Genomic DNA, 12,050 nt, shown 5'->3' on the forward strand with positions numbered 1-12,050 from the left:
CACCCTCTCTATCCCTCCCTTCCCTCTCAGTTTCTGAGTGTCTCTATCCAATAAATAAATAAATATAATAAAACAAATTAAAAATAAATAAATAAAAACTTTTAATTATTTATCGATTCATTTACTTACTGGATAGAGACAGAGAAGTCAAGAGAAGGGGGGAGAGAGACACCTGCAACACTGCTTCGTTTCTCATGAATCTTCTCCCCTGCGGGTGGGGGACCTGGGACTTGAACCCTGGTCTTTGCACATGGTAACATGTGCACTCAACTGGAAGTGCCCCTGCCCAGCCCTGAAATGTGGCGATTAAGTCCTTAAGCTTATGTGGTCTTTACCTGCCTCAGCTTCATTACCTCTGGTCCCCCGGGACCCTTGCAAGCCTACCTACTGTTCTCTTCCTTTGTTAATTCCCACCCACAGGAAACCCAGGAATAAAACCCAACTATGATTCAAAAGACCCATTGAGCCACTCTGGGTAATAGTAGAAACCAGGAGCTCAGACTGTGTCTCCCGGTGAAGTAGGGAAGAGGGAGATGTAACAATAACTCTGTTGTCCACCTCTTAGAGAGTGTTCGAGGAGCCTATAAAAGAGTCGAGATGGGATCAGAAGTTTCCATGGGAGGACTGCATCATAATACCTGTCGGGGAAACTCCAGGCCCTTCCTGAAAAAGGAGAGACTGGAGAAGTAAGTCTCTTGGGTGGCAGGCCTCCAGGGGAGGGCTATTCACTTCCAGGCGATCGGGGAACTGCCACCAAAATAGCTCTGAGGATGGGACTTGGGGAGGCAGGGTCATTGACAGTGTGAGCTGGCACTGCATCGTCCTTTCCAGAGCTTTGCTGGTGACCTGGCACTGGCACGCTCACTGTCTGCTCGCAGCTGCCTCCCTCTGACATCACAGGTTCCTCAAATGAAGATGTCCACTTAGTAAGAAAAGGAAATACCTCGGGGGGGGGGGGGGGGTGTCATTATTCGGTGTCATTCCAGGCCCTTGAAGTCACTTCACTCAGTTTTCCAGGATCTCTTAGAGATACTTGTTTATGTCTTCTCCGTAATCTGGGGGCGGATTTCTTCGAGTTGTGTTAGCCCCTTATCATACAAAAACCCGTGTAATTCCCAAACTGTATAGTTAGGACACTGCCATTTATTCTGTTCTGTGAATGGGAACTAGCTCAGTTGGATCCAGGCACAGCTAAGCACTTAAATGCATAGTTTCCACAGTCATATTTAGAAAGCAGTTTCCACATCGCTAGGGGGTGCTTGGGACTGGTCACCATTAATACTGGAGCAGTTTGCCTGTGGCTGAGAGGAATTCTCTTCCCCCTGGAAATAGTTTAGATTTTACTTTTTTATTACTACTATTATTGAATAGAAACAGAAAGAAAATGAGAGAGAAGGGGATGATAGAAAGGGAAAGAGATATAGACATCTGCAGCTCTGCTTCACCACTCATGAAGCTCCCCCCCTATAGGTGGGGACAAAGGGCTTGAACCTGGGTCCTTGTGCACTGTAATGTGAGCACTTAACCAGGAGTGCTACCACCTGGCCCCTTCCCTAGAAATATTTTAGAGAAAGGGGAAGAAGCAGCTGTTTTTCCAGTCCTTCAGCCATTGTTCCTCCCGGGGACATCTGTAGATTGTCTTCTATTTACTTTTGCTATTGAGTTATTTGTTTATATATGATGTGGGTGTGTAATTTTCAGATGTAAATTCTATTAGTAATGTTATTTGTTATTACATAAGCTGCCTTAAGGGAAGACTATTTAATCACGTTCTAATATAGGGATAGACTCACCCCTATAAATATAATTTTTCATGCATATACTCCATTGGCTACAAAGTTTAACTGTCTACAGTTGTTGCTTTTTTAAAAATTAATTTATTTATTATTGGATAGAGACAGAAATTGAGAGGGATAATAGAGAGAGAGGGAGGGGGCAGAGAGAGAGAGACTGAGAGAGAGAGAGAGAGAGACAGACCTGCAGTACTGTTGAAGATTTCCCCCTGCAGGAGGGGCCCAGGGGCTTGAAACTGGGTCCTTGGGCACTGTAGTGTGTGCGCTTAACCAGGTGCACCACTGCCTGGCCCCCAATTGTTCCTTTGGTAGAACAAAAACAGTTTTAGATGGCTTAATGTAATACCTTACCAGTCAAGTCAGTAGGGGAGACAAATATTACTTTGTTTCTCCATTTATGCCACAGAATCAAAGAAAAAAAAAAAAAGGTTGATTTTTGTTTGTTGTGTTTTTTGTTCTGTTTTGATTTTTTGAATAGAAACAAATTGAGAAGGAAAGCACAGCTAGAAGCACCTGTAGCACTGCTTTACCACTCATGAAGTCCCTGCCTTTAGGGACCGTTGCTTGAACCCAGGTTCCCCCCTCCCCGCCCCCTGCAGGCACCAGCAGCTTGAACCCAGGTCCTTACACATTGTTGTGTATACACCCAACAAGGTGCCCTGCCACCCAACCCTAGATAGTGTTCTTAATATTTAAATCAACAGAGGGGAGAAAAAAAGGACATTTGGAAGTGGTAACGGATGTAGGTGTGACTTAGAAAGGAAGAGAAAGCAGTACCGTAGAAAAAATGGGCAGATAGATAGAGACAGATAGTCATAGAAATAATAGCCCACATCTGTGACTTTGGGAGAACTACTGCAGTTTCTAGTGGAGAGAAGGAGGTGGGGGGGGGGGGGGAGTGACAGAGAACTCTGGTGGTGGGAATGGTGCAGAATTAAACCCCTCTTACCTCATAATTTGGTAAGTCAATATTACATCACTAATAAGAAGAGAGAGAGTGTCTTTAACTAGGAAAAATGCCAGCAGTCATTGGCTTTGCCCGTGAATGCAAAACCGTGGCCTTTCCTCCCTCTGGTGAGGCAGCTCTGACCACCCCTCCCAAGACAGGGCCCACTGTGTGTTACTAGCACAGACGTCCCTGTCCGCCTAAGAGCAGAACTGCCCTTGGCATTGCAGGTGGGCTAAAGTAGATGGCAGGGGTCTGGGGCTCAGGGCAGAGACTGATGCAAGAATGTTGGGTCGGGTGCTTTGTCTTCATGCCTTAAAAAATTAAGACCCCTTGTCCTTGTTTCTTCTTTATGTTGCTGTGTCTTGTTTTTGTTTTTGCCACCAGCATCTCTGTGGGTGAGTCACACCTGTGTGACTCCACCATTTTCAGTAAGCTCTCGTTTGTAGATAGAGTGTGAGGGAAAGGTGAGAACACAGCTCTGCTCTGCCACTCTCAGAGCTTCCCACTGGCACGATGCCCTCGTGTGTTGGCTGGGGCCTTGAGCCTGGCTCTTCACACAAGGGCAAGTGGAGGCTCTACCAGACAAGCCAGCTCCTGGCCTCAGTGTCTGCTGAGACATTTGAAAGCTATCCTCAATATATTTAAAAAAAAAAAAAGAAAGAAAGAAAGAAAGAAAGAAAAGAAAGGAAGAAAGAAAAAAAAAAGAAAAGAAAGAAAAAGAAAAAACTTTGGAGTTTATGTATTTATTGATTTTTTTTCCCCCCAATCTTACAACTTGAAGAAAGCAGGTTACCTACTTTATGGGCTATCGACTCATTTTTCTCTATGGCCCACAGAGGTCGGATTGTAGTGGAATCACAAGAACAGAATTGCCTCGGGAAATGAGACTTCTGCTCCCAAGAAGAGCTACACTTGAAAAATAGCAACATGACATTCAAGGGGTGTCTCCTTGCCCCGGCTCCAGACAGAGCCTGAGGGGTAAGAAAGAGCTGGGGACAGCCAGTATCTGTCTTGCAGTGCTTTCCAGGAATTTGTGGACTACTCAGATTTTAGGGAGAAGCAAGGCTGAAGTGTTTCTTAAAGTAAATTTGCATTCTCTTATTCTGCTCAGACACCTTTGTGACTTCCTGCCTATTTCAGATCTTGTTGCCGTCTTAATTCTGTCTCTTCATGTCATCCCTGCCTGACCTTAAATGTCATTTCCTTTGTGGAACATTCCTAAACTAGGTGTGTCTTAAAAACTCCTGTGCTCCTTTTTCCACAGTAGGTGGTGTGTGAGTGCCTGTTGTCTTGTGGGCTGATTATTTGTGTCTGTCTCCCCCATGAGATCAGGGAGCAGTCTGCTTTGTAGCTACCCAGTGACCAGCATGGTGCCTGTTATGTGGAAGATGTCATTGTTAAGTAGGTAACTTAGCCACTTTTATAGCAAAAGCATAAAAGGAGAAAGAAGTCTTAAGCAAGTGTGATAAAATTACACCGTGTTCTCCCCCCCCCCCCTTTAGATAGGACAGAGAAATTGAAAGATGGGAGAGAAAGATAGATAGATACCTGCAGATCTGCTTCACCACTTGGGAAAGCAACCTCCCTGCAGGTGGGGAGCCGAGGGCTCGAACAGGGATCCTTGCTCTTCGGACTGTGTGCACTTAACCCAGTGTGCCACCACCCGGCCGTGTGTGTTCTTTTTTATGTTTATTTTCTCTTTTGTTGCCCTTGTTGTTTTTTATTGTTGTTATAGTTATTGTTGTTATTGATGTCGTCGTTATTGGATAGGACAGAGAGAAATGGAGAGAGGAGGGGAAGACAGAGGGGGAGGGAAAGATAGACACCTGCAGACCTGCTTCACCGCCTGTGAAGCGACTCCCCTCCAAGTGGGGAGCCGAGTGCTTGACCATCATGTGTGTGTTCTTTATGCCAGGAGTCAGCTTCAGTGACTAGTATCCCTCCCTGGATGGCACAGGCAGGAGTAGTAAGATAGGCATCATTGTAAGTCTCATCTCTAGACAGCTTGCTACACCTTGTTTGAGAAGATTATTTCCCTGCTTCTCTGTTTCCACTGGCAGCACAAGGACTTTTTTTTTTTTTTCTTTTAAACAGTGTAGTAGGTGTACCTTAAATGCCACAGTAGCAGGAACCTGATTTTCCACTGTCTGTTTTTGTCTTGTTTTGCTTTTTTCCTATTTATCCAGATGAATGAATCTGAGGTGGTTTGAGGTTGAACAGATGCATAGTAGACACTGTTTGACTAAAACCAAGTATGAAATGCTACAATCAAAATTACTTTTTTGCCTTTTGTAAATCACCTTGTTTCAGATCAGGAATGTTGGAGTCTGGTATCGACCGAATCATTTCTCAGGTGGTGGATCCGAAGATCAACCACACGTTCCGACCTCAGGTGGAGAAGGCCGTGCATGAGTTTCTGGCCACGCTCAGCCACAAAGAAGACGTGAGCAGCAGCGCAGCTCCCGACGAGGAGAAGCCAGACTCCTCCGTCGTTACGCCAGGTGCTTTGCTTTTGCACTCAGTCAGGCCCATGGAGACCCGCTGAGTATCAGTCCCACTGAGTATCCAGTCAGGGATGTTTGGGTCATAAAAACATTGAGCTAGTCTGCCTGAGAGGTTGTCTGCCTTATCATTCTCACTGCCCAGGTTTGAGGCCCAGGCACAGCACATGGAAGTTCTCCCCACTCCCACCTGCAAAGTTTGCCTCTTCTTGGATGGAGGTTCAAGTAACAACTTTTCAAATTCTCCAGAGTCATTAAAAATGTAGCCCACACGGGCCGGGTGGTGGCGTACCTGGTTGAGCGCACATGTCACAGTGCCCAAGGACCCAGGTTTGAGCTCCCGGTCCCCACCTGCAGGGGGAAAGCTTCACAAGTGGTGAAGCAGGGCTGCAGGTGTCTGTCTATCCCTCCCCATCTCTACCTCTCCATTCCCTCTCAATTTCTGGCTTGCTCTATCCAATAAATAAATAGAGATAATAAAAAATAAATTTGTTTAAGAAAAATGTAGCTTATAGTATTTCTCAACATAGGTACATTTTTTTTAAAAAGTTTCAAAATGAAATATATTAACTTCTTTTAACAGGATCCCCACTATTTTATTATTTAATATACATCAGACATACACCAAAATATTTAGCTTAAAAGGACGTATTTCTGAAATTGATGGATTTTTTTTTTCTTTGTGATTAATGGTAGTTTACAAGATTGTAAGATTACAGGGCATAATTCCACACCACACCCACCACGAGTTCTGTATCCCCACCCTCCCACTTCCCAAAAGATAACCACTGTAGTTCCCATAAGTCTTAGAAATAGTTTGCTTGCTTCCATGGTGTGTGTGTGTGTGTGTGTGTGTGTGTGTGTGTCTGTGTTTAATTATTGTTGTTGGTTTTCAAGTTCCTGTATATCAGGTCTCTAGATTCTACCTGTGAGTGAAACCACCTGGTAGTTGCCTTTCATCTCCTCCTTGGCCAAGCATCATCACCTCCAGCTCTATCTGGTTCATCCCAAAGGACACAAAAATCATCTTTTTTAATTGCAGGACAGCATGATATTGATGAATTTAATACATTTTTCCCTTTCAAAAGTCATGCCAGCGAGTATTCAGCAAATAAATAATCATGATGATTTCATGGAACAAACAGAACGTTTTGTACTACTGTCTGTATGTCTGCATTTGTACTACTACCTATACTGTGACAGTCAGAGCCAAGAATAACTGTCATGACTCTGAATGTAACTTACAGGCTAAGTTTGGTTTTCCTTTCCCTCTACCACTTTGACTTCATGTAAATGGGATTCTAGAGAAATAATTTTGCAGAATTACTGGTTTTCACCATGATAATTGTTTCCAGGATCATTTTAAGCTTGTCTTCTTCCTGCAGGCGTCCCTGCTCCAGGACCCAGTGCTAATGTCGCCAATGATGCCATGTCAATATTGGAAACCATAACTTCTCTTAACCAAGAAGCTAGTGCTGCCAGAGCTTCAACAGAAACATCCAATGCAAGGAGCAGTGAGAGAGTGTCCAAAAAAACCCCATCTCAAGCAAATACAGATTGTGGTACTGAGAAAGAAAAAGCGGCAGAGGACGTGGCTGATAAAGAAAACTCTACACCCGATGGTGTGGGGGATGCACAGGAAGTAGCCCCGAAGTCTGAAGACAGTAACGATCTCCCCTGTCCAGCTGAAGAAACTAAAAACCACACCCGAGAGACTGACAACTCAGTTCTGCTAAATAAGGACACTCAACAGGAAAGCAGTGACCAGAAAAACAAATCAATAGACAAAGCTGAAAAGAAGCCGGATGGCAGTGAGAAAGGAGAAAGAAAGAAGGAAAAAAAGGAGAAGCCGGAAAAAAAAATCGAGCACTCCAAAAGAAGTGAAGACGTACAAAAAGTAAAAGATGAAAAACAAGCGAAGGAAAAGGAAGTTGAGTGCTCAAAACTTGCCTCCGAAAAAAACAGCAATAAGACTAAAGCCACCGAGGGCACGAAAGAAGGTATCCAGAACGGTTCACAACGTCTGCAGTTGAAGAACAAAGGCTGTCTGTGGAGAGAGAACCCATCCCTCCTTTGCTGAAATAGGAAGCGTAGACGCAGGCACACGTGGTTTCTGTGCCAGTGTGCTGGCTCACAAAGTGAATGGATAGAGAAGCGTTAAACCTTCCAGTGTAGCTACTGTCGTGTTTTCACAGACCTAACTAACTCTAAGCAGTCCTTAGTTTTATATCCTGATCTTAAATCTGAAGTAGTAAATACTTCAGTTACTTACAAGATGCTTTTGTTTCTGTCATTCACGTTGGAAATTGATGGTTCTGTCATTTTTACAGGATGCCATTTTCCTCTTGGTGATTTCTGAAATAACTGTCGGTTTGGTGACTAAATAATGACACGTTTTCATCCCTAGAGTTGAAATCCATTGAAATTACTTAAAGCAGAAAATTTTACTTTTCAACAGAAGCGTATCATTTTATAAGTCTTGTTTATCGTAAGGGTATAATTTCAAGCTTTTTAAAAATTAATATATTTATTGGGTAGAGAGAGACAACCAGAAATTGAGAGAGTAGGGGGGAGTTAAGAAGAGAGAAAGAGAGACATCTGTAGCACTGCTTCACTGCTCACAAAGCTTTCCCCCTGCAGGTGGAGACCGGGGACTCAAACCTAGGTCCTCTTGCGTTGTAGCCCGTGTGCTCAGCCAGGTGCATGACCACTGGCCCCTTTTTTTTTTTTTTTGTATTTATTTTCCCTTTTGTTGCCCTTGTTTTATATTGTTGTTGTAGTTATTGTTGTTGCCATTGTTAGATAGCACAGAGAGAACTGGAGAGAGATGGGGAAGGCAGAGCGGGAGAGAGAAAGACAGACACCCGCAGACCTGCTTCACTACCTGTGAAGCGACTCCCCTGCAGGTAGGGAGCCGGGAACTTGAACCGGAATCCTTATGCCGGTCCTTGTGCTTTGCACCACATGCACTTGACCTGCTGCGATGCCGCCCTACTCCCCCACCTGGCCCCTATTAAGGGTATAATTTTATATCTCACTTGTCATCAAAATGCCACCTCCCTTCACCATAGAGTACTGAGTTCCCTCCTCCCTTTATGAAAACAAATTTTCACCTAATTTAGAAATTTAGAGCTGAGTTTGTTCCCATAATAAGGTGACTCAACTTGTCTGTTTTACTTTCTGCTTTAAGATTGCTCAGTGCTTGATTCTGATGTGGATGGACTTACGGACATCACAGTTAGCTCTGTCCATACCAGTGACCTTTCATCTTTTGAAGAGGACACCGAGGAGGAAGTAGTAATGTCTGATAGCATGGAAGAAGGAGAGATCACATCAGATGGTAAAGCATTTTACTTAATACTGGCCCCTGTGAAACATTGCTGGGATATGCAGATGGCTGTTTTGTGATACATGGTATAAAGAGAGTGGTAAGAGCATAGGACTCTGTAGTTGATGATTTGCTCAGGTACCAGCTCCAGAGTTGTCTAATGAGTAAGCTTGGGATATCTCTTAGCTCCATCCCCTAGGGTGATAAGGTTTAGCTGAGAAAACAAATACCCATGAAGACATTATGTTTGGAGAGGTTGGATTTTGTGGGAGTCCACAAGACTGCTTCCATTTCTTTCTTTATTATTTTTTTAATATTTATCCCTTTTGTTGCCCTTGTTGTTTTATTGTTGTAGTTATTGTTGTTGTTATTGATGTCATCGTTGTTGGTTAGGACAGAGAGAAATGGAGAGAGGAGGGGAAGACGGGGAGAGAAAGACACCTGCAGACCTGCTTCACAACCTGTAAAGTGACTCCCCTGCAGGTGGGGAACCAGGGGCTCAAACTGGGATCTCTGCGCTTTGCGCCGTGTGCGCTTAACCCGCTGCACTACCACCTGACTCCCAACTGCTTCCATTTCTGACACCATTGTCAAGTTGAAGGCCACTCTTGGGTTTGATAATTAACTGGGGGGGACTCATAGATCTTCCAGAAGGCTTTTAAGCTCATGGTTGTGGTTTGTTGGCTGCTACTAGGAGACACAGGTTAGACTCAGCGAAGGAAGAGGCTTGGAGGTTTGAAGGGCAGAGTTGAAGAAAGGTTCAGACACAAAGACCGAGCTGTTTATCCAGAAAAATGAAGAACCATAAGGTCTCATGTGTCTTTGCCTTCTTTCTTCATATGTGAGAAGCAGATTGCTAAAACACTAGTGCACTGGTCAACCACTCTGAAAGTGTCACAGGCTGGCATTTCCTCTGTCTGGATCCGTGAGTTCACCACAACGACAGCACTGCTGCTCTTGCTGCGTGGTGTTGTTCAGGCAGGACGGGGGCTTTATCGCACATTCACGGAAGCCTTCCTCTTTCCTGTTGACCTCCTTCCAGATGAAGAGAAGAGCAAGCAGAGCAAACCAAAAGCCCAGGCCAGCGACACCGGTGAGGGGAAAGCCAAGAGTGTGCGGCAAGCCTACGTTCACAAGCCTTACCTCTACTCCAAGTACTACAGCGACTCTGACGACGAGCTGACCGTGGAGCAGCGGCGGCAGTCAATCGTGAGTCTGATCCCTGTCCAGTCCAGCCTCCGTTGGTCAGGACGGCAGACGTGACAAACCGACCGATACGGACGAAACAGTGGCACCAGAGTGCCTTGTCATAACGATTAGTTCAGACCTGTCATTTTCACTAGGCAGACTAGACCTGTCATGCTGCTACAAGGATACACAGATAGATCATCGTGTTCAGAGGTAGTGGAAAACCAGTAACAGCATAGGAGTTTCAAGGTATGAAAAATGTTTGACTCGTAGTGTATGGCGCCAGACTAAAGGACTCCGGGGTGGGAACAACTCGGAGTTGTTCAGGTCCTGCCACATGATGGCAGCGGAGGATGTGGGAGGGGAGTTACAGTGTTATGTGGAAAACTGAGGAATGTTACATATGTACCAGCTACTGTATTTACTGTCGACTAGAAGCCGTTAATCCCCCCCATTAAAAAAAAAAAGTGCAAAGCAAGTAAAAATCGAACCATGTATATGGTGAGTGGTCACTGACATCTAATATTAAGGGGAAACTAAGGTTGTGTATTTTTTTTTAATCCTTATTTATTTATTGGATAGAGACAGCCAGAAATCGAGGGGAAAGGCGTGATTAAGAGGGTAGAGACAGACAGACACCTGCAGCACTGCTTCACCACTTGTGAAGTTTTCCCCTGCAGGTGGGGACCAGGGCCTCGAACCCGGGTCCTTGCGCGCTGTAACATGTGCGTTCAACCAGGTGCCCACCACCCAGCCCCCTAAAGTATTTCTAGTTGTTTGATGGGTCATGAATCGATAGCAGTGTGGTGGGAATCTGCTGCTTCACTCAATATGTAATTTGCCTGTAAGGTGACTAACAGTTTCAGAAATGCTAAATAGCTAAAGCTGAACATCTTAGAGTGATGACATATCATTTGCTCGAAAGATTTCTTTGAAGGAAACGCACCAAAATGTTGGTAGTGACTCATCTGGTTGGTAGATTGGTTGGTTTTAAAAGGTTTGATCAGGACTCAGCCCTGTGCTTAAGATGTAGGGTACGTTAAGACTCTGAGGTCTGGGTCAGAAAGGGGTGGTAGGGTCACATGATTAGATTCTCTCTGACTTTAAACTCGGACAGCAGAAAGTCAGCATGCAAATCCTGAGAGTATAACCACCCCACCGAGTCACATTAGTTGTAGAGCCAGCCGGTCTCTTGGCATCTCAGCCTTGACCTTTAAGTGTACTGGAAGATTAGGAAGCTCTACCTTGGATGCCTGATACTCAACTATGTTCTTGTTTTTTCCAAGAGATCTAACTTATTTCTAGGTTTTGTTAGTGGGATTATTATTATTGTTGTTGTTGTTGTTGTTGTTACTGTCCTATTAGGGAAGTAATGATTTGTAAGTCAGTTGCTGTCACATGGGTACAGTTTCTGAACCTCCCATGATAGGTGTCTACTCAGCATCTGCACAGCCAACCCGGGTCTCCCTCCTCAACCCTGCACCGACCTCCCCATGCCCGCTCAGCCACCACCACACCCACCCACGCCCTTGGCCTTGCTGCGTGTCTAGTCCAGCTGTCACCCTGTGTTTTGCATTGCCCTTGTTCTTAAGTTCTACCGAGAGATGAGATCACCTTCTCCTTCTGACTGATCTCACTTTATATCTCTTGTTTTCCTTGAAGTAACCAGCCTATTAAGCCGTCACACACCCTCCAAGTGGTACCTTTCTGGTGTCTTAAATTAATGGTGTACTGAAAGGATAATGGGGAACTATGGCATCTGCTTCATTTATTCTTGCAGTAGTTCTCAGATGAAGCACGATGTGGTCTGTCTACATGCTGTGGAGCTCATGGCATCTAAAGGGCATTTCCCCCTAGTGTTTTCGCTTTTGTCTAGTGATCTCTTGGAGTAATTAGGAATATTTAATGGTTTTTAGGCCAAAGAAAAAGAAGAGAGGCTCTTAAGAAGGCAAATCAACAGAGAGAAACTTGAAGAAAAAAGAAAGCAGAAAGCAGAAAAGACCAAGTCTTCAAAGGCTAAGAACCAAGGTACAGGAGGTGTTCATTTCCCTGTGCTAGATTATCTTACTCAGACTTTAATTCTCTCTAGAAACTCCTATTACCTACAAGATATGGTTATAAAATAAAATGATCTGAATCATGTCTTCATAAAGCACTTTTTATTATCTCTCCACAGGTGTGGAAAATTTATTTTGTATCTGATGTGTTTAGTCACCTTTTTTTTTTTCTTGCTTGCTGTGTTGAAATTAGACATTCTGCCCGCTCATACAACTCATGTGTTAGTAATTTGT

At 44.3% G+C, this 12,050-nt stretch overlaps 1 protein-coding gene across 2 annotated transcripts in view; it reads left to right on the forward strand.

The window, feature by feature from the left end:
- BOD1L1 (biorientation of chromosomes in cell division 1 like 1) overlaps positions 1 to 12,050 on the forward strand; it is a 58,847-nt gene that overhangs the window by 8,276 nt on the left and 38,521 nt on the right. For both annotated transcript variants that reach the window (XM_060188324.1, XM_060188326.1), the window contains exons 3-7: positions 5,053 to 5,243; positions 6,629 to 7,243; positions 8,434 to 8,583; positions 9,614 to 9,780; positions 11,676 to 11,787. In XM_060188324.1, coding sequence (XP_060044307.1) covers positions 5,053 to 5,243; positions 6,629 to 7,243; positions 8,434 to 8,583; positions 9,614 to 9,780; positions 11,676 to 11,787 — 1,235 coding nt within the window. The remainder of the gene's footprint in view (positions 1 to 5,052; positions 5,244 to 6,628; positions 7,244 to 8,433; positions 8,584 to 9,613; positions 9,781 to 11,675; positions 11,788 to 12,050) is intronic.

Source organism: Erinaceus europaeus, chromosome 3, assembly GCF_950295315.1.
Source record: "Erinaceus europaeus chromosome 3, mEriEur2.1, whole genome shotgun sequence".
NCBI lineage: Eukaryota > Metazoa > Chordata > Mammalia > Eulipotyphla > Erinaceidae > Erinaceus > Erinaceus europaeus.